General features: G+C 42.4%; 2 protein-coding genes across 3 annotated transcripts in view; one reads left to right on the top strand and one right to left on the bottom strand.

The window, feature by feature from the left end:
- The window catches only part of RAB2B (RAB2B, member RAS oncogene family), a 43,636-nt gene extending 30,043 nt beyond the window's left edge, over nucleotides 1-13,593 (bottom strand). The window contains exon 1 of the mRNA XM_089687041.1: nucleotides 13,416-13,593. Within this exon, the coding sequence (XP_089543167.1) occupies nucleotides 13,416-13,461 (46 nt within the window). The 5' untranslated portion in view covers nucleotides 13,462-13,593. The remainder of the gene's footprint in view (nucleotides 1-13,415) is intronic.
- Nucleotides 13,594-13,679: 86 nt separating this feature from the next.
- The window catches only part of TOX4 (TOX high mobility group box family member 4), a 56,998-nt gene continuing 47,369 nt past the window's right edge, over nucleotides 13,680-23,308 (top strand). For both annotated transcript variants that reach the window (XM_089687040.1, XM_089687039.1), the window contains exon 1: nucleotides 13,680-13,774. In XM_089687040.1, coding sequence (XP_089543166.1) covers nucleotides 13,769-13,774 — 6 coding nt within the window. In that variant the 5' untranslated portion in view covers nucleotides 13,680-13,768. The remainder of the gene's footprint in view (nucleotides 13,775-23,308) is intronic.

Below are 23,308 nucleotides of genomic sequence, written 5' to 3'. Positions count from 1 at the left end.
TGACATGAATAAATGCCCAAACACTAAAGGCGGCTAATATTTAGCTGCGTTTTTGCAGAGGTTTTTGGCAAAAATGTTCCTCTCCTGAACGCGATCCTTCTGCATTCACGAGGAACGTTTAACTGCCCCTAACTCTGCTGCTCCTAAACTTTGGTAAAAGGCTTTTCTTGAGTTGATAATAAAATAAAACTCATGCAGCGCTAAAAGTATGATAAAACACATAAAATCGTAAATTATAAAATTATATGATACCAATATAACAAAATAAAAAATATGAAAGTGACCAAGTCCAATGACCTTATCTGGTATAGTGACATAAATAGATAATATAAGATGACAAGCTATAATATCTGCAAAGGTTTAAAAATAAGAAAGTGACCAAGTTCAATGACCTTATCTATTATAGTGACATAAACAGATGACAAGATATAATATCCGCAAAAATTTAAGGTGCCAGAAATCAATACACGCACTATGGCGTATGGTAATGTGCAAATATATGTACTGTAAACATATGGTGAAGTAAAGATGTGATAAGAACGTCCCCAATTGGCGTTTCCAGGTGCATATGTGATTAGTCTCGTTTTATCTGATTGGATTTTCTTGAGTTGAGTTCAGGGGCTTTGGAAAAAAATGTCAAAAGCTCATAAACTCATGAGCAGGGGCGGACTGACCATTTGGAAACTCGGGCAATGCCCGAGGGCCTGGAGTCAGTAGGGGGCCCCATGAGATGCCCCTGGGACCTTTTTCAGAAGCTTTTTTGAGTTTGGGCAAGGACACAGGGGCCCCATGATCCCCTATTGCCCGGGGGCCCCATGAGTTGTCAGTCTGCCCCTGCTCATGAGGCCTAACTTACTGATTCTGGAACACACATGCTGAGGCAAGGGGAAAATATGCTAGACTTTGTGAGTTTTACTAAAACTGGAGCACTCAGAATCTGGTGCAGCTTCTAAGGCCGGCCATACATGGGTCGAAAATCGGACCTAAGAATAATCAACCGATTTTCAATCTGTTAGTGGGGCAATGGCACCGGCAGATTTTCGTGGTTCCTCCCCATTTTCTTTATTGGGCATGCTGGAAAATTCGTGAAAATGATCGATTTTCGAAATCATTGGTGGATCCAACGGATTACAGAACGAACCATGTTCGGAATTCAACCCATGTATGGCCTGCTTAACTTCAGCTTGTTCAATTAAGATTTGGAAATAAAGCCTGGAAGCTGACTGGTTTCTATGTAGAGCTGCACCAGATTTTGCATCATGAAGATTTAGTGACTAACCCCCTGTATGTCTCTTCGATCCTAAAGCTTTTTTTTTCTTTTTTTATACTGCCTTCATTGCATGCACAGTGTACACTCCAGGTATCTGTAAAAAGCCGAAGAGTGGAATCTAGTATTGGGATGGTGCATCTTCATCGAGTTGTACCATGTCCACCTGTAGTATAAATAAGAAAGAAGAGGCTGGCAGTGAAAGAAGCTTCAGCAAAGATAGCAGTAGTATAGAGCAGCCTTTCCCAACCAGGGTGCCCAGGCATCCTGGGGTGCCTTGAGGTTTCTTTAGGGGTTCCTTGGCAAAATGTCTAAAAGTTGCCCAAAACTTGAATACAAGCCAGCAGGTGGAAGAAGCCCGACTTTTAGTTTCCCAAAGCCACTGGCCATTCATTGTGCACCATTACGACCTTAGAGCCGCTGGCATCCTGACAACCAATGATATCATCAGTTGATAAGGAGGATATCAGCTGCCTGCAGAGCATCCCTGTTTAACCCTCCCCTGCCCTCGCCATCAGTGCTGGGGTTACATTAGCTCAGTGATGGAGAAAAACTGAGAGAAACACTGGAATACTAGTCAGGATCAATGTGTAAAAGTGTTTTTGCTTTGGAAGAATAAATCACCTTTAGCGTTGGGTGTCCATGTGTGGATGTTACTGCGTTATATAAAACTATTAGAAAAGTTTTTTATATTTTAGAAAGGGGTGCCTCGGGACTGTCCATAATTTTATAGGGTGCCTTGCCTGAAAAAAGGTTGAAAAACACTGATATAGTGGAAGGGCAAGGGACTGGCATCACTGTAGCAGGCAAAACCCCAGTTAGTGGATATTACGGCAAGCTCTTCTACTGCACTTCCCCTCTTAGTCTGCTTTAACATGCAGAAACAGCCACTTATACCTATACTTATCCCAGGAGGCTGCTTTTTGGAGGAAAGTAACAGTCATTTGCGCCTAGGCAAGAATGGAGGGTAGGAGTAGGAAAGCCAAACCCCCCCCCCCAAAAAAAAACCCCATCTTTTTAACCACTTCAATACCAAGTACTTTTACCCCCTTCCTGCCCAGGCAAATTTTCAGCTTTCAATGTTGTAGCACTTTTTTGACAATTGTGCGGTCATGCAACACTGTACCCATAAAAAAAAAATTCATTTTTTTCATACAACTAGAGCTTTCTTTTTGTTTAATCACTGCTGAGCTTTTTATTTTTTGCTAAACAAAAAAAAAAACCAAATGTGTTTTTCTTGGTTTCTGTTATAAAAGTTTGCAAATACATAATCATTCTTCATAAATTTAGGTCAAAATGTATTCTGCTACATTTCTTTGGTGAAAATACCCCAAATTAGTGTATAGTATTTAGTCTTCAGGAGTCCACAAACCATGATTATATATATATGACCATCCTGATGTACTGACGGCCTCTCTCATCTCAAAAACGCCAGGATAATACAAATACACCCCCAAAGTACCCATTGTTGGAAAATAGACAGGCCAAGGTATTTAGTAAGAGGCATGATGAGTTTTTTTTAAGTTGTAATTTTGTGTTACATTTTAGAAAATTAAGAAATAAAAAAAAAAAAAAGAATTCGTTATTATATAACTGGTGTTGTGGTGATCAGGGACATGGACTGGTGACAGTATGTAAAAACAAAATTTTAAAAAATAATATTTTTATTTTTTTCAAATTGTTTTATTATTTTTGATTACATTATAACTCTTTTTTTTATTATTTTTGTTTTCAACACACTGTGACCAATCCAATATTACCATAATAACAGTGAACTACTCTGGGCAAGTGATCAGGATTTTTTTTCTTTACATATTATGATTGCTAATACCCATGTATTTCATTGAAATTTGCAACCATTGTTACTGAATGAAAATGATTCATTCAGTCTTTTGTTGTGATTAGCTGTGATTGGGCAAAGCTGTGATTGTCCCTGTCTGTACCATGTGACTGTTTTGACCAATCACAGCTAACACAATTGTATACAATGGATGGCATGACAGGAAGCCATCCATTGTATACAATTAACATGTGATCTGCTGTGATTGGTCACAGCGGTCAGATGGTACAGACAGGGACAATCACAGCGCATCTGTATCATGTGATGAGCTTTGCCCAATCACAGCTAATCAGTGGGCAGTGGGCTGGTATAGTGATCTGTCATCAGCTGTGTCCTGCGGACACAGCCGGAGACAGATCGTGCCACTGCGTGGGCCCCGCAGCCGTGAGAAGCTCCATCTGACAGGACGTCATTTGGCGCCCACTCAGAAGGAGGAGTATCCCGCCCCAGGCCATCAATCTGCTATAGGCTGAGTGGGAAGGTGTTAACCATGGGCCATTTCTGGCACTTTTGCTAGCAAAAAATACTGATTGTTACATGTAAACAAAATGACTTAGAACCCCCAAACATTTTATATTTTTTAAAGCGGAGACCCTAGAGAATAAATTGGTGGGTTTTGAAATTTCTTATGTTATATGGTATTTGCGCAGTGGTTTTTAAAAAGCTATTTTTTGGGGGGAAAAACTACATTTTTTTTAATTTTAATACGAAACAAAACAACAATACATAACCCAATTTTTTTGTAAAATATAAAAGATGATGTTACACCAAGTAAATAGATACCAAACATGTCATTTTGTGCAACCTGACAAGCGACTTAAATTTTACTATCCATAGACGATGCTTTCAAAGCCTTTACAGGTTACCACTTTAGATTTACAAAGGAGGTCTGGTGCTAGAATTACTGCCCATGATCTGATGTTTGTGGCGATACCTCACATGTTTAGATCGATCACTGTTTGCGTGTGTGTTCGACAGACGTGCACATTTGCATGCGAGCACAGGAGGACGGGGGTACTTTAATTTTTTTTAATTATGAATTTATTTTATTTTTAAACTGTTGCTCTTTTTTTTTTAATCACTTTTATTGCCGTCATAAGGAATGTAAACATCCCTTGTGACAGCAATAGGCATGTGACAGGTGCTCTTTAGGGAGAGATCTGGGGTCTTCAAGATTCCAAATCCCTCCTCTGCATTTAAAAGCATTCAATACAGCAAAATCTGTGATTTTTAATGCTTTTATTTATTCTTTTTAAATGATGCCATTTACTTCCACAGAAGGCGGTAGGGGAGCATCCTCTCCCACTGCTTGGTAATTCCCATATGCATCATGTTACACAATAAATGTAATATCTAACATGGTCCAAAAGGTGGAGTTCGTCTTTAAGATTATGGAGGAAGGGGGGCATTGACAGTTGCAAAGATGCAAAGTTTTGGGGGAGTGAAGGTCTGCTTTTGTCTGATTTAACACAATAAATGACAAAAAAAGAGATAGAAAGTTACAGGTACATATTCCTGAATACATTGTTGTGTTGATTTCAAAGCACTGCCATCTTAAAGTGTTACTAAACCCACAACAGTAAAATCAGTCTGTTTATGCAGTAAAGCATGCTTGTTATACTCACTGTGGAACCTAAGGGGTTAATCCTCCACATTGTGTAAAAAGTCTGTTTTTCCCATCTCCTCTGATCCTCCCCTTCTTCTACTGTCCCCAATCCATCTGCTGATAGTACAAAGCTGTAGGAGTCACTCTGCAAATGCTCAGTTTAGTATGTATTGCTAGAGTTTTATTTTCTTTGGGAGGATGCATGTGATCAGCACAGGGCCAATTAGCACTGTCCAGACAGAGGGTCAGGGGTCGTGCTGCCTCATAGGACAATCACAGCAGAATGAAAACTCCTCCTACAAGCTTTAACCAGTGCTCAGCTGGACACTGATATAAGTCACAAAACTGCTCTATAGTGCTGATGAGAAAAGGTATTTAGCAGTTTATATTTACTAAAACAATTGCCTTTCCATGTTGTGTGTACTGTGGGAGACCAGATATAGTGAATGCAGGGTCCTGGGTTTAGTAATACTTTAACCTTTCATTTTTGTATACAGGCATGCGTTAATGCTTTTTGTTAGCTGAATTTACATAGACTGCTCGGGTTTCTCACTCCCACCTGTGACCACAAGATCTTCCAAGACACAAAGATGAGAGGAAGTTACTTTGAAACCGTTAACAGAAATTGGAACACTCCTAAGTAGATGTTATTTCGTTAAGACATCACAGAACGTGGGGTTATTGTAGATTTAAAGTGCATGCATACTCCTAAGCTTTGCACATCATCTTAACAATTGGATTGTCCAAAACTGCATTACTGAAACAGAACATCACAAAAGAGAGCATCAGAGTCATTCTTGACAAATTCCGTGAACGTCTGTTGTGCAGTCTGGAAAAAAACAAGGATCTCCTCAATGGCCTTCCAATTGATCAGGTAAGTGCATCCATTCTATATCAGACACAGAGCACCATACACGGTGGTAAGAAAGATTGACCATCTGGAAATATAGACTACATTTTAAATGTATCAGAAACGCTTGATACATGTTTACATACAGATGTGCCATTCACATCTATACATTTGTATCAAAATGCCTGAATGAAGAAATGTAGGTACCCAGAAATTATTCCTTCCACTTTCTAATGTTGAACTGGCAAAATGAAAGAGAGAATCGGTTTTGGCATGCCCATCTGACAAGAGAATAAAAAGGTCTCTTTTGAATGAAGTCATTATTTTTTTATGCTGTCCTTTCAGAGTGCCCATCATGCTATGCAGACGGCAATCTTAAAGTGGTTCTACAGCCAAAGGGGATTTGATCCTAATGCATTACCTGCATTAAGGTAAAATACCTTCCACTAGTCATTCCCCCACCTACCTCCCTAAATACTTACCCGAGTCCTGTATTGATCTAGCACTTTGCCCGCCTGCAGCAACGCTGGTTCCCTCTCCCCGCTCTCACAGGCTCAGACAGACACTTTAGTGAAAACCTCTTCTAAGAAACCTATGTAGCAGTACTGTACATGAACATCTCTTACTAGTTTCAGTAAAGGGAGTGTCAGAAACTTGAAAAGAGATTATTATTATAATACAGGATTTATATAGCACCAACAGTCTGCTCAGCGCTTTACAATATAATGGGAGACAATACAGCAACAATACAGTTCAATACAAGAGGGTTAGGAGGGCCCTGCTCCTTGGAGCTTACAATCTAGGAGATCACTGCTTCCCCACAAGGAGCAAGGATCATACTCTGCATGCTGGCAGGGGACAGGATTTACTATTTAGTAGAATTAAACTGAAGGTTCATTTGGGTTTTACATACTAGAACTGCCAGGGGATGCATGGCAGCAATAATTCTAAGGCTAGGTTCACACCTATGCAATTTGCGTTTCATCCATTTCTGCACTTGCATATTTGCACATTTTGCGTTTTTTAAAATTTTTTTATTTTTTTGTTGCTAGGCAGATTTAAAATGGAAAACACATCAACAACACTGCAAAATGCATCAGAAACGCAGCAAAAAGACACTACATGCTTTTCTACAGCATTTCCATTGAAGTCTATAGAACCAAAAACGCTAATTTTTGCGTTCAAAAAAGCCCCTGATTATTATTATTATTATACAGTATTTATAAAGCGCCAATAGTTCGCTCAGCGCTGTACATTACAAAGGGGGACAGAACATGTGACAGAACAATACCAATACAATGCAAAACATGAGGGGATTGAGGGCCCTGCTCTTTCGAGCTTACAATCTAGGAGGAGGGGATGGTGGCACAGGAGGAGATAGCTGTGGGGGATGGAGTGGTAGGAAGAGTGGAGGAGGTCGGCAAGTTAGCAGGGGGTGGGGTAGGCTTCCCTGAAGAGATGGGTTTTCAGGGTGCGCCTAAAGGAGAGGAGAGTAGGTGATAATCTGATGGGTTGGGGCAGGGAGTTCCAGATGATGGGTGACACCCTGGAGAAGTCCTGGAGGCGGGCATGGGAGGAGGAGACCAGGGAACTAGAGAGAAGGAGGTCTTGTGAGGAGCGGATTCTTTTTAAAAAAAGCACCGGGTAAAAATGCGGAGATGTGAATGTGTCCCATAGGAAATCATGTTAAATGGACTGCAGTGCGTTTCTGCAAAACGCTTAGGTGTGAACCTAGAGTAAAAGCGGATTCGCACATGTGCGGTGTGGATTGAAGCTCAGGTTTCACAGCTAATTGACACAATAGTTGTTCACTGGATCATGTCAGGTTTGCATCAGGTTCAGGACAGGATTAGCTCTCAGGATTTTATCCTGTTCACACATATGCGGTTGAGAAATTGTTCCCATAGAAGTCAATAGCCTTTAATTCGCACCTGAACCGGACTGCGCTGCTGGGAAATCGGACATGACTCTTTTTCAAACCGCAATGACTATGCACTGCTAGTTTACAGACATATGTGAACAGACACTGTAAAAAGCAACATTTTTTCACATGTCATGCAGACTGGATGCAGTTCAAACCGCATCCAATCTACATATATGTGAACCAGCACTTAAGCACATTTTCTTTTAACCACTTCAATACCGGGCACTTCTATCCCCTTCTTGCCCAGGCCAATTTTCAGTTTTCAGCGCTGTCGCACTTTGAATGACAAATGCGCGGTCATGCAACACTGTGCCCAAAATACATTTTTATTAGTTTTTTTAAACAGATAGTGCTGTTTTTTTTATTTTTTGCTAAATAAATGAAAAAAGATCAAAATTTTGGGAAACAAAACCAAAATATCTTTTTCTTAAAATAGGCCAGGCAGGAACCAATTAATCAGAACAAACAAATGCATATGTGTATATTAAAGTGGAACTAAAGTTTTACTGCTACATACTGTAAGGAGGCAGTTTTTTTTTTTTCAATAAATTACACTTAACTGCCTTCTCACAGTGATCCCCAGAATGTAAACCATGCTGCGTATGCACAGCTCACCTTACAGTGGCTGGTCGATCGCGGTGTGCTGGAATGACAAGCTCATATGCATGTGTAGGAGTGACCCCTCGCCATGCTGGAAAATGAAGATGGCCGAAAACTGGCACAAAAAGAGACAATGCCAGCACTGGACCATGGAAAATGGTGAGTAGTGATCCCTTTAGCTCTGCTTTAGGCCTGGTTCATGGTTCAGACCAATTCATTTTTAGTGCTTTTTGTAGAAACGCACTACGATCCATTTAACCTGGTTTCCTATGGGACATGTTCACACTTATGCTTTTTTTGAGCTGCTGTGTTTTTGGAAAGGGTCAGGGACTTTTTTAAATGCAAAAAGCAGCATTTTTCTACAATAGAGTTTAATGAGGAAGCTGCTGAAATGCATGTAGTGTGTTTTTGCTGCTTTTTTTGTTCCCAGCAACAAAAAAATGTCCACTTCAAAAAAAAAAAAAAAGAAAAAAAAAAAACCTCAGTAAAAACACACATGCAAAATACATTGGTGTGAACTAGGCCTTAATTTGCCCATAATGTATATTTATTTTATAACTGTAGACAGCGAAGACAAAAAGTCATGTGAGAAATAAGGGGGCTGCCATTGCTGACCATTTTCTGAAAATGCCAATCGCTTGGCTGTTATGCTGATGTACGTTTGTCTATACTTCCAAAGTCAGGCACTGGACAGAGGAATGCATACAGAACAGAAAACTTAGATGTTCTTATCTGTAATTGCCCTGGGCCAGTGATTCTAATGTAGTTCAGTGCTGGCTACCCTAACTGTGCCAGGGACTGAGAAAGAGAGGAGAACCTAACAAAAAGCTGGGGATTGTGGGACATGTAGTCCAGAAGGCTGAGATTTGCAAGGAGCCAATACTGTTGTGAACTACAAGTTCCAGTTGGCTGCAGGAAGAGAAATAGAATGCTGGGAGAAGATACATATTTCAGACCCTGGAGGAAGCTCTTCTTCTTGGGACTATGGGCTGAAGCTGCAAGGAGGGACCTGGATGCTGTGGAGAGTTAAAGTGTTACTAAACCCACTACAGTAAAATCAGTCTGTATATGCAGTAAAGCATGCTTGTTATACTCACTGTGGAACCTAAGGGGTTAATCCTCTGCATTGTGTAAAACCGCTGTTTTATCCTGACTTATCTGATCCTCCCCTTCTTCCAGTGCCCCCCTATTACCTCCTGATAAGATATATGGTGTGGAGACACTCTGCACATGCTCAGTTTGGTGTGTATTGCTAGAGATTTTTTTTTCTTGGGAGAGTGCATGTGATCAGCCCAGGGCCAATCAGCACTGTCCAGACAGAGGTCAGGGGTCCTGCATCCTCCTAGAGCAGAAAGAAAAATCCTCCTACATGCTTTACCCAGTGTTCTGCTGGATACTGATACAAGTCACAAGACTGCTCTAACTGCTGATGAGAAAAGGTATTCAACAGTTTATATTTACTAAAATAATTGCACTTCCATGTTGTGTGTACTGTGGGAGACCTGATATAGTGAATGCAGGGTCCTGGGTTTAGTAACACTTTAAAGAAGCCATGCGGTCCAGACGGTGTGGAGAGTCTTTGGTGGGTAAGCTACAGACTTGAAAGTAGATCATCTGTCCCCAGCTTCCTGTTGGCACAGTGACTGGCCAGAGGTGTGTGCTGTGTCACCATCATAGTCACAGTGGAATCCCACTGTTACAAGGGGCACAGCCAGACGCCCCCTACATTGGTTCCAGATTCTAGAGGAGCCCTTTCAGGAGATCCTGATTCCCTTGAGCTGCGGTGTCATCAGGATTGGTGAGCAGGCAGACTCCCACATTATGTACACTCTTCACTGAGGGACACTGCATGCAGACACCTTCTACCCCACGTCTTCTCATAAATTAGCAATCTCTATCAGGAACCATTCATATATATATATATATACAGTTGTGTCCAAAATTATTCAACCCCCAATGCTGTAAAGGGGTTTAGGGACTATAGTGTACATTTGGAATTGTATTCAGAATCAAATCCTACAAGGACGTTGTAACTACCCAAATGCAACTAAAATGACATCAATTGTTTATGTAATACAGTAGTAAATGGTTCTTATGTGGTTTCTTCATTGCCACAATTATTCAACCCCTTAAAGACTACCACTCTGAAGAACAGAGGTTCATACAGGTGCTTTCCATCAGGTATTGAAAACACCTGTGGATGTCACCGAGCAGCAATCAAGCATAATAAGCACCAATTAGGCAGCTTTAAAATGACTGTGATACTCAGCTCCTTCTAGACATTTACTGGTGTGGTTACAAACATGGTGAAGGCAAGAGAATGGTCCAGGAAGACAAGAGAAGAGGTGATTTCTCTTCACAGGAAGGGCAATGGCTATAAGAAGATTGCAAAGATGTTAAACATACCAAGAGACACCTTAGGAAGCATCATTCGCAAATTCAAGGCAAAGGGCACTGTTGAAACGCTACCTGGTCGTGGCAGAAAGAAGATGCTGACTTCGACTGCTGTGCGCTACCTGAAGCGTAGAGTGGAGAGAAGTCCCCGTGTGACTGCTGAGGAACTGAGAAAAGATTTGTCAGATGTGGGTACAGAAGTTTCAGCCCAGACAATAAGACGCACACTGCGTAATGAAGGCCTCCGTGCCAGAACTCCCAGGCGTACCCCCTTGCTGTCTCCAAAGAATAAGAAGAGTCGACTGCAGTATGCCAAAAGCCATGTGGACAAACCACAAAAGTTGTGGGATAGTGTTCTGTGGACTGATGAAACAAAATTAGAACTGTTTGGGCCCATGGATCAACGCTATGTTTGGAGGAGGAAGAACAAGGCCTATGATGAAAAGAACACCTTGCCTACTGTGAAGCATGGTGGAGGGTCAATCATGCTTTGGGGCTGTTTTGCTTCTGCAGGTACAGGGAAGCTTCAGCGTGTGCAAGGTACCATGAATTCTCTTCAGTACCAGGAGATATTGGATGGAAACGTGATGCAGTCCGTCACACACCTGAGGCTTGGGAGACGTTGGACCTTTCAACAGGACAATGATCCCAAGCATACCTCCAAGTCCACTAGAGCATGGTTGCAGAGGAAAGGCTGGAACATTTTGGAGTGGCCATCGCAGTCACCAGACTTAAATCCGATTGAGAACCTCTGGTGGGACTTAAAGAAAGCAGTTGCAGTGCGCAAGCCTAAGAATGTGACTGAACTGGAGGCCTTTGCCCATGAAGAATGGGCGAAGATACCCGTAGATCGCTGCAAGACACTTGTGTCAAGCTATGCTTCACGTTTAAAAGCTGTTATAACTGTAAAAGGATGCTGTACTAAGTACTAAGATTGAATGTCACTTGGGGGTTGAATAAAACTGATAATGCTGTGAGCACAGAAAAGACATTTGTGGTTATTTCATTATAACTGTTATGTTATATTTGTCTGACCTACAAGTGCCTCTTTAATGTAAATGTAAGCAAGATGACTGAATGATCAAAAGCAATGTCAAACTGGCCAAAACACTCAATTTCAGTGGGGGTTGAATAATTTTGGCCACAACTGTATATATATATATATATATATATATATATATATATATATATATATATATATATACACACACACACACACACACACACATACATAGATATACATATATGTAGAATTCATCATTGCTGGTTGCCATTGCACAGCAATCTCTTTGGGTCCTTACTGAGCTAGCTGAAGACCCAGGTCATTATTTCCACCAAGACTCTCTGTTAACACTCCTCATGCCGAGGACGAGGACTGGCTGCCTATATCAGTGCGTATGTTAAAGGGGGACTTTGTTAGAATTTGTTTCTAGCATTCAAACACTTACAAAGTGTGTTGTTATTTCTGGACCTGTGGCATCAGGATTTTAAAGTGTTACTGAACCCACAACAGTAAAATCAGTCTGTATATGCAGTAAAGCATGCTTGTTATACTTACTGTGGAACCTAAGGTGTTAATCCTCTGCATTGTGTAAAAAGGCTGTTTGACCCCGACTTCTCTGATCCTTCCCTTCTTATCTCCTGATAAGACATATCGTGTGGAGTTACTCTGCTCATGCTCAGTTTGGTGTGTATTACTAGAGAGGTCTTTTTTTTTTCTTGGGAGAGTGCATGTGATCAGCATAGGGCCAATCAGCAATGTCCAGACAGAGGTCAAGGGTTCTGAATCCTCCTAGAGCAGAAAGAAAACTCCTCCTACAAGCTTTAACCAGTGCTCTGTTGGACACTGATAGAAGTCACAAGACTGCTTTAACTGCTGATGAGAAAAGGTATTTAGCAGTTTTTACTAAAATAATTGCATTTCCATGTTGTGTGTACTGTAGATCAGATATAGTGAATGCAGGGTCCTGGGTTTAGTAACACTTTAAGCCCTGACTCATATATGTGGCCGTGTTTTGCGCGGACACAAGAGCCCATTCATTTGAATGGACTCCCGTGCCAGGGACAAGCAGGGAAGATGTCCCCGCACTTCTTTGTAATACGCAGTCCGCACAGGAACCTCGGTTCCCAGTACGGGTGGCGTTCTATTAGAAGTAATGGCACATGCCCGCGGGTCCGCATTCCTTTGTGCTGGTGGTGCGGCTGCACAGATTTTTGTGCGGATCCACAGCTGCACCACCCGCACAGATGTGAACCTAGCCTAAGGGAGCAGGATGACACTGAGAAGTCTTTCTTTTCCCTTTCATACCTGGGGTCATAAGGCTCCCCACTACGCATATTTGAAACACTGTTGGAATCATTGTGTTCACCTCTGACAAGTCCACCTTGGAGCCCAACAAGGTGCTGGTTACATGAGAAGTATTTGCATGAACATTTACTGAACAATTCTTAGTAAATGCTCTACTGCACTCAGTTGTCTGTGCAATTGTTTCCAGTGTGCATTATGTCTGAACCCAGGGTGTCAGAGGTGTCAGGCGGCTTGCAAGGTCAGGGCAACCTCTGGGAAGTGGTGTCTTACAGCAGCCCTCACGAGGGTAGCGTGACACTAATTACTGAGGAGCGTCACCATGACAGCCAGGCACATGGCATTTCAGGAGGAGAGGTCAGCAATGGCTGCCTCCAGGTTTGGCTCATAACAAGCTGCTTTTAGCAACCTCCACGTCCAATCCACCACACAACCCCCCTCCCCCTCCAACAGCCAGAAAATAACGAGGAGGGACCTGAGGGGTGGGATCCATAGTAAACAGTAAGGAGCCTTTGTTGTTATGGGTGGATCAGCTGCACCACCACACACTGGCAGCTGACACAACTTCAGCACCACAAAGACCCGTCCACAGAAGAGCCATAACTGTGATAAGTGGGAGAAGTCCGCACCTGTGTCGCCGATGATGATATATTTGAACAGATAAGCATACGACATGACTGCTGCACACCAAGCACACGGACGATCACAGGGTGTAGTCTCTCTGCCCACTGGACCAGCTCTCGATGGTCTGACAGGAGACGATCTGCTCTCCACACTTCCTCTCGGATGCTCCAGAAAGTCTTCAGCTATTGGTTACTGCCAGCTGTCATTATACCACGTGACCCCCGTGTAACTACACTAGCCAGGCGCTTGGAATACGTCAAGGTGACTTCCGGTGCTTTACCGGAAGCTGGTCTTCCGCCATCTTGGTGGAGGCGGAGAAGTGTGGTTATAAAAAGAAGGGAGATAGCCGGTGTTGAAGATGGAGGTAAGGGGGTTGTTTGCGATTTTGGGGCGTGGTGACACGGTTGTTTTGTGAGCGTTAAAAAAAATGACAGTTGACCAGAAGGAAGCGTTGGGGAACTTCGGGTTACCTTTGTAGCGGCAGGCAGCCGTGTTCTGAGTCTAGCTGAGAGAGAGTTTTGTACTGGGCCTGTTAGCTGGACTCTGTTTACATGGAAATGAAGGAAGGAGTTTTCTCACAGGTCAGTGTGGTGTCATGTAGAGGAATGTCTGATGATGGCGCCATCACTGCTGACATAGTGGTTGTGTGCTGGGATCAGGTGACCTCAGGGAGATCTGTGTGATCTGATGCTTGCTGCAGGCCAGTCTGGTGTCACCTAGGAGCAGATCTATGCTTGTTCCCAGCCATTGACAATGGAATGGAGACAATCTGGAAGAATGCTTACTATGTCCTCTAAAACTGCTTGGTGTTACTAAACCCACAACAGTAAAATCAGTCTGTATATGCAGTAAAGCATGCTTGGTATACTCACTGTGGGACCTAAGGGGTTAATCCTCTGCATTGTGTTTAACAACTTGCCTACTGAACACTTTTACCCCCTTTGTGTCCAGGCCAGCTTTCAGTTCTCTTGCACTTTGAATGACAGTTGCTCATTGGTCATGCAACTCTGTACTTATGTGACATGTTTAAAAGCTTTCTTTTGGTGGTATTTAATCACCACTGAGTGTTTTTATTTTCACTATAATTAAGAGCAAACATTTTTTAATAGATTTTCTGTGTAAAGGTTAATAGAAACAGGCAATTTTTCTTCACTGATGTGTGTTGATGCATTTGCACTGATGAGGTGTCACTGGTGAGGAGGCACTGATGTGTGGCAATGATGTTGATAGGCAGCACTAATAGGTGGTACTTTTGGGGCTGCACTGATCATTAGGACTCATTATCTATGCAGATGTCTGCTTTCAAGATTGCCAGTTACTGGCAGTACTTTCCTCCTGCAGTGACAGCGTGAGGAAAATACTGCTAACTGGCAATGTATTTACATAGTGGTCAGCTGTGATAGGACACAGCTGATCATGTGAGAAAATTGGCCTTTCAATGTCATGTGATCAGGTGTGTACAAGGAGAGCGCCTGGTGCATGCCACAGGGGGAGGTGGATGCGTTCTGGGAGGACGTCATGACATCCTCCCAAAACTGTAAGCCCGCTCCTATCCCCGGAAACTACTAAGCAACTCATCCACTCCATCATATCACAACTCAATTACTGCAACTCCCTCCTCACTGGCCTGCCTCATCACAGGCTATCCCCGCTTCAATCGATCCTGAATACGGCGGCCAGACTCATTCACCTTTCCAACCGCTCCGTATCCTCCACCCCCCTCTGCCAATCCCTCCACTGACTTCCGATTGCCCAACGCATAAAATTCAAAAATGCTAACACTGACATACAAAGCTGTCCATAACTCTGCCCCAAACTATATCACCGACCTGATATCCATATACCACCCAGAATGCACTCTCCGCTCCTCACAAGACCTTTCTCTCTAGTTCCCTGGTCTCCTTCTCCCATGCCTGCCCCCAGGACTTCTCCAGGGCATCACCCATCCTCTTGAACTCCCTACCCCAATCCATCAGACTATCACCTACTCTCTTCTCCTTTAGGCACACCCTGAAAACCCATCTCTTCAGGGAAGCCTACCCCGCCCTCTGTTAATTGCTGATCTCCTCCACTCTTCCTACCACTCCATCCCCCACAGCTATTCCTCCCGTACCACTATCCCCTCCCTCCTAGATTGTAAGCTCCAAGGAGCAGGGCCCCTGAACCCCTCGTGTATTTCATTGTACTGTTACGGTCTCATGTATTGTCTCCCATTGTAATGTACAGCGCTAAGCAAACTGTTGGTGCTATATAAATACTGTATAATAATGTTAATACTACCATACTGCAGCCGTCAGTCAGCAATAGTGCGGTAGTAAAGTGGTTAAAAAAGGCTGTTTGATCCTTTCTCCTCTGATCCTCCCCTTTGACTGTCCCCAATCCATCTGCTGATAGTACAAAGCTCTAGGAGACCCCCTGTACATGCTCAGTTTGATGTGTACTTCTAGAGGTTTTTTTTTTTTTTGTGGGTGCATGTGATTAGCACAGGGTTAATCAGCACTGTCCAGACAGAGGGTGAGAATGAAAACTAGTACAAGATTAATCAGTGCTCAGCCAGACACTGATACACGTCACAAGACTCATCTAAATCCTGATGAGAAATGGTATTTAGCAGTTTATATTTACTAAAATAATTGCATTTCCATGTTGTGTGTACTGTGGGAGACCAGATATAGTGAATGCAGGGTCCTGGGTTTAGTAACACTTTAAAATGGCAATAAACCTCAAACCAAAAATGTAATATATTGCAGCTTTCCAATCCTTCGATGTGGTGGCTGCATTAGTTTTCTTTGGCTTTTTCCAACCTCTGTTTTCAGCTGGTGATCTGGCCAGTAACACATCTCCTGTATTAGAGTGACTCCGGTCTGGATGGAATACAGGGGGCACAGTAGACAAACAATGCCAGTCTGGGAGGAGGGTAGTGTTAAATATACCAGCAGCTTTGAATACTAGTACAATTTGAAGCCAAACTCTAGCAAACCTTTTAAAATCAGTTACAGCAGATTTTTTTTTTTTTTCCCTTTTGGGATAAGGTTTTTACATGAATAAATAAAAGCTGATCATTGTAATCACTTCTGGCAGTGGTAAATTGATGGTCTCATCCATGTAAACTGATACTATCTACTGGAGAGCTTGTGCAGTGAAAAACCAGAGTTGCTGGCTGGATTACCAAGCGGTGTGGAAATTTAAAAAAAAACTACTTGTCCAGGGACTAAATCATGGTCCTAGTCTACTTGTCCTGATTATAAAAAAAAAAAAAAAAAATTAACTACAACCTTTGTTAAATCGGAGGTGATTTTAGGAATGTCTGGGGCTTTTAAAAGCAAGAGGCTTTATGGCAACTTAAATGTGTAATATTTTTAACATTGCACTGTTTATCTCCACCTCCTCTCCCTGCGTGTCTCCTGCACTGCACCCGGGGACTAGCAGGGAGGAGAGAGACCTTGCAGTGTAATGAGCACCGATTGGCTGCTCGTCAGGAAAGGGTGGGTCAGGGCTTATACTTCATCCCTTTCACTGCCAGAAATGTTTTTTTTCGCACGTTTTAAAAAAATTATTTTAGGCCTGAAGATGACCTAACCCCCCCAAAAAAAATGATACAATAAATTGCCTTTTATTTATTTGTAAAATATAAAAGATGAGGTTGCAGCGAGTAAATGGATATCCAACATGTCAAACCTTAAATTTGTGCGTGCTCGTGAAATGGTGACGAACTTCAGTACCCTATATTTTCTATAGGTCGACACTTTTGAAGCTCCTTATAGATCACCAGTTTAGCATTAGAGGAGGTCTGGTACTAGAATTATTGCTCTCATTCTGGCGTGCACAGCGATATGTAACGTGTATCGAAATCGACTGTTTCATGTGTAGGCTCCCCAGCGCGTGCTTTTATATTTGTGTGTGTTTATGTGGGGGCCTCAATATTTTTTTGGTGGGAAGATGGTATGTGCTTGGATGTAACTTTCATTGTTTACAATTAAACTTTTGGTGACAGGTTTTCTTTGAGACATCCAAGGTCTAAAAGACCCTGGATGTCTCCCCTCTGCTCCACTGGGCATTGCTCTACAATCTCACAATGGGGACCTGGAAGTGACATCATAACGTTACTTCCGGGTCAGCACAAAAAGGGAGGGAGAAGAGCGGACAAGTCCACTCCCCTCCACATCTAGCCGACGGAGAGCCGAGCCTGCAGATGGGCAAGCAGAGCCTGGGAGACCTCATGCTGGGGGTGCGGAGAGGTTGGCACTGTGACACAATCAGCGGCAGTGCTGCCGCTGATTGCTTCACCTGACAGGTGAGCCCTGCTGCTTGCCTGCAGCAGGGCTAAAGGTAGAAAGAAACTACCTGCTCGGTGCCTGGAACTACATGTCCTGGGCATCGGGTGATAGGAATCCAAAATCCCTGTTACCATATCGAAATAGAGAGGGGAAAAAAAAATCTAATGCAGCCATCACATCTAAGAATTGATAAACTGCAATATAATAGTTTACTTTTGGGCTTTAAGGCGGGACTATGCCACATCTGAGCACCACAAACCGAAAAAACTATATAATTCATTTTTAATATTGAAAGCAGACTCGTCCATCCATCTGCAGCATCTTTAACTTTTAATCCTTGCTTGTGGTCCAGTGTAGCCTGGTGCTTCAGGTTGCCTGTTTTAGGGTGGCTCGTTACTCTTGCAGCATCCTATGGAGCCACCCTGGCATGCAGGGACTAGACCTGTCTTGCTACACATTAAACTGAGGGTTTAATGCTACTTTATTACAAAGCAGCACAAGACACAATAACTCTGCCACATCTTTTACTGTACCTTCAACCCTTTGTCAGAGCACAGTTGGTAACACCTTCATGTTTGAAAGTAAAACAGACCATAATGCTTGAATACTGTTTTTGCAGGTGTTAGTAAAACTGTACATATCGCAACTTCTTGGTGTATCCAGGTGAATTGTATACATTTTTTTTAAAAAGTACATTTTATCTGTAAATTTCTTGTCATTACCATAACCCACCACAAAAGTCCTGCAATAAATTCTCCTACTGGCATTCATGACAATATGACGTATTTAATGTGTTTGTACCTGTAGTAGGGGCAAGAAACAATGGGGCACATCTTGCTTTTTTTTTTCCTTCCTTCTTAAAACACTTTGGCCTTTGACCTGGTCTGTGATCTTTAACCCTGACATGACCTTGAGGCCATGTTCACATGTGTTATGCGTTTTGCAGGAATGCAGTGCATGCTTTTTATCATTTCCTATGGATCATTTTCACATCTATGCAGTTTTTGCTGGATTGGAGAGATAGATCTGGGTGTCATCAGTATAGAGGTGGTATTGGAAGGCATGGCAGGTTATCAGTTGGCCCAGGGAGGAGGTGTAGAGAGAGAACAGAGGTCCAAGGACAGAACCTTGGGGTACCCCAACCGGAAGAGGAGCGGAGGAGGAGGAGGAGTTGTATGTGATGCTGAGAGTGCACTGAGAAAGGTAAGAGAACCAGGAAAGAGCAGAATCACGGAGGCCGATGGATTGGAGTTTACGGAGGAGCCGCGGGTGGTCAACTGTGTCAAAGGCAGCGGAAAGGTCAAGGAGTATGAGTATGGAGTAATGGCCATTGGTTTTAGCAGTTAATAGGTCATTCGTGAGTTTTAGTAGGGCAGTTTCTGTGGAATGTTGTGGGCGGCAGCCAGACTGTAGGGGATCAAGAAGGTTGTTGTCAGTGAGGTAGCAGCATATAAAATGCAATTGCAGCATTTTGCGTGTTTTCTAATGTGTTTTTGACACATTTTTTCTGCCTAGCACCAAGTTGGCCAAAAAAATAAAAATGCAAAACTCATCTGAGTCAAAAACGCATTTGTCAAAACGTACCACAAAAAGCACTGCAGCAATGGATCAAACTTCATAGGTGTGAACCTAGCCTTTCATTAACCTAGCCACTTAAGGACCAGGTCTTTTTCTGACACTTTGTTTACAAGTAAACATCAATTTTTGCTAGAACAGGTGTGGTGCGAACACCGTTAACATATGAGGGCGTAACCTATGTATGTGTTCACTACTGCATGGGAGCATTTAAAGACTACCCCATAGCAGATTTATTGCTACAGGGCAGTCGCACTGTGCAGAATCACGCATTTATATGCAATTTTTGCATTTCAGGAAAGGAGGCTCATGCACACTGCCCTACCCACGCTGTGGTTGGCTACCAAAGATGCCAATCAACGGGTCCCAGGCAGTGATTCATGGCTGGGACTCAGCGGAGAAACTGACAGAGGAGAGATTTGTGTGTAAACACACCTCTCTCCCCTGTCAGCAGGCAGCTGCTGCTTCTATGACCATGCAATTGTCAGTTAAAGTAATGCAGCATCGTATTGCAAAAAATGGCCTGGTCATGAAGGGAGGTAAAACTTCTGGAGGGCAAGTGGTTAAAAAAATTTTTAATTACATTTTTTTATTTTTACACTGTCCCTTTACATTTGTGATGGCAATAAAAGTGATTAAAAAAAGTAAACATCCCTTGTGATCACAATACAGCATGGTCAAAAAGACCTCAAATATCTCCTCTACCTTTTAAAAGCAAAAGATAAAACAAAAAACATTTTGATCTTTTTTGCTTTAAAAAGAAGAAAAAAAAAAAAAAAAGCCTTGTTGATATTTGGCCGGAGTGATGTCATGACATCGCTCTAGTCCTCCTACGCCATCTTTCCTTCACTTATCTCTATACCCTGCCACCCCAAGTGCTGGATAGGTTCCCAGACTCAATGACCAACCAGGTCTGGGAACCACTGTAAGGAGGGGGGTGACCCTATATGCAGCTTCTAAAAGTGATCCAGTGGCAAATCCACCACTCTGATTATTTTTTATCAGACATCGGCACCTAAGGGAATAAATATTACTGGAGTTATGGCATCTAGCTGCAGCCATAATCCCGGTATTTAAAATCAAGGTAATTACATATTTTCTCAGGCAGTTGGCAAGTGGCTAGATTACCCTGATCTGGCCATTTTTACACACAAACCATATAAAAGGTTACATTCAAAGGAGAAAACAGTAAAGGTGTGAATTTTGACAGATCACTGTGATCAAGAGGTGGTTTTCTTGGCTCCTGATCAGTAGTAGTAGTCTTGGAGCTGTCAGTGACAGCTTGGTTTTCATGTCACATGATACATTATATAGTATAATTCTCTCTGTACCTGTCAAATCCTCCATTGACAGCCGCTGTCCTCACCCACTCCAGCACTGTACCTGGGCACCCCTTCATTGAATGCCACTACCCCTGTCCACTCTTTGGCTGTACCTGCACTCTATTAACTGCCACTGTACCTGTGCACTCCTACTAACTGCCACTGTGCCCACCCACTTCTCCACTGACAGCCCTTTCCACTGATAGTCGCTGCCCCTGTGATTGTACATTTCTGTGATAAAAGCTGGATTCATACTGTTGTGGTGGATTAATGCATGCACGGTAACATGGTGCATTAAGGCAGCTCATTTGTTTGAATTCCTTTCACAACACATGGTAGTGCATTACCAAGTGCTGGGGAGCCATTAAGAATGAATGGCACTATAGTGCACCCACGTGTGTTGCAGTGCAACAGTGTGCACCCAGCCTTAAAGCTGAACTAAATTCAGTGATAGTTACCTTTGCTTTAAAAGTTGATACCTGCAGGGTCCCAGGCTTCTTTCAGGTGCCAGTATTTGTCTATATGGATTGGCCAGTGTGGCATGATGTCACTCCTGTACATACACAATAGTGCAGTCATCTCTGCATAGGCAGTGTGCCAGAATGTAAACCGAGCTGTGTATCTTGGTGTACATTCTACAGAAGATTGTGAGCAGGCAGTTAGGTTGCATGTTTTCTTTGGCAATGAGGAGCTTGTCTTACAGTTTTTAAATATTGGATTTTAGTTCCACTTTAACAATGTTTTTCTAGTGAATTTGTAAGTGTGATCTGGCCTATGCTGCTGGGATGACAGACTCTGTGGCAATGGATGACAAGGAGGTAGGATTTTGTAATTGCTTGTGTAAAGCATCTTTCAATTGTGCAGCACAACATCCAAAACAGTAGCTAAAATACATGGGAATACACTTTTTATCCATCAATATAGGAGCACTTGACTGAAAACAAAAAGGCTGTGCTGACTGTTTACACTCTCTAACTAGGTTCCTAGCCATACCTATGACTGTTTACTAGGTTGCAGGTTAAAACATTTCATAGTAGCCTTTTTGTGTCCCCCTCCCCATACTTCTCTCCAAGTTGTGGTTAAAGTGGTATTAAACCCCCTGTTTGCTTATACATGTGTCTGTAGCTGCCGCCGCTTACAGTTTATACAGCGCTTAAAACAACCAGTATACAGTACTGTCTTTCAGCAGCAGTATGGGGTCTTCCCCTCCCATTCTCAGAACAATATCAAGTTGGACTAAGTGCTGCTCAACCACTTATCGAAAGCTTTGTATTTTATGAGTAATGTCAAAGGGTGTGACATCTGTCTACCTCAGTCATTCAGTTTACACTTGCGGTTGGTGGGAATGTGGTAAAAACTTGCCCCAACCACTCCCCCTTAAGTTGCAAGGCAGTGGATGAGGGTGCTTTCCATTGAGGTATGTCAAACATTAAATCTCCAATGTCCCCCTCCTCTTATGCAGACAGTACCACCCAGTAAACAAGACCCATTCAACTAAATAGACTGTCCTGCATGGTGGTGTGGGTTTTTAGGGGTTAAAACAGGTGCTTAAAACATATCTCCCCCCCTTTGAAAAGCAGTCTAGAGCAGATCATTCTTCAGATGGTGCAAACCATATAAGCAAGCCTAAGAGAACCTTGGTGCTGGTATCCAGAAAGGACTGGTCTTCAGTGCAGAGGATCCCACTGCCGAAAGGGTGTGTAGATACACAAAAGATAAGGGCAAGTAAACCTGCAGCACATCCCATGTGTATTTACTATTATGTGAACATAACAGAATTGCCCCCCACTTTTGTTACCTTGAGTGGTGCAAGGTCTGCACTTTGCCTTGTTCTATCTGCCCCCATCTTTTCTTTGTTGCTTGATGTCTTCTTTCTATAGCCATTGATGATGTAAGACCTACATGAATACACTGGACTTATATAATCTTTGCACCATTCTTGGCATCGTACAAGTGCTTGGAGCATCTTCTGAACTGTTACTGCACAGCAGAAAGTGTACAATAAGGAAAAAATTGCTAGAGGATTAAAGAGGGTTTCCCAGAAGAGGGAAATGCAAAGACGTACCTGCCAGCAACTTTTTCTTTTTCCAATTCCATTTTAAAACAGAACGCCAACCAAAATCTCCAAACAAAATTGTATATCCTTGGAAAAGCATTCATACCCCTGAAATTTTCCACATTTTGTCATATTACAACCAAAAATGTGTATGTATTTTATTGGGATTTGGCACATAATTGCAAAGTGGAAGGACAATGAAACTGTCTCTAATTTTGTACAAATAAATATCTAAAAAGTGTGGTGTGCATTTGAATTCAGCTCCCTTTACTTTGATACCCCTAACTACAATCTTTCTTTTTTGGGTCAGGAGCTCTGCACCAGAAATGACAAGGGTGGATCTTCTGACACGGATTGCTAATTTATTGCATGTTTCAGTTCAAATTTCTTTTGACGCAAGTTGGGGAAATTTAAAAGAAATGTGTCTGAGACAAGTTCTATTTGGCTTCTGTCCTGCATTTTTTCACACAGCTTAGAAAATGGTAATGTAAAAGAAGAAATTCAATTTTGGGGTTGTTAACAGAACAGAAGCAGAGAAATCTTCCTATGGAGGCACAAATTCTGGTGATAGCCAGGGATTTTCTCTCCTTTCCTGTTGCAGCTATTGGATGGGAAGTGTCCCCAATGAGCTGTTAAAAGTTTGGCCTTTAGTTCTACTTTAAATTATC

The sequence above is a fragment of the Staurois parvus genome, unplaced genomic scaffold (assembly GCF_062004578.1).
Source record: "Staurois parvus isolate SC_StPar_1 unplaced genomic scaffold, SC_StPar_1.0 ptg000415l, whole genome shotgun sequence".
Lineage (NCBI taxonomy): Eukaryota > Metazoa > Chordata > Amphibia > Anura > Ranidae > Staurois > Staurois parvus.
This window is presented reverse-complemented; position numbering and strand designations above follow the sequence as displayed.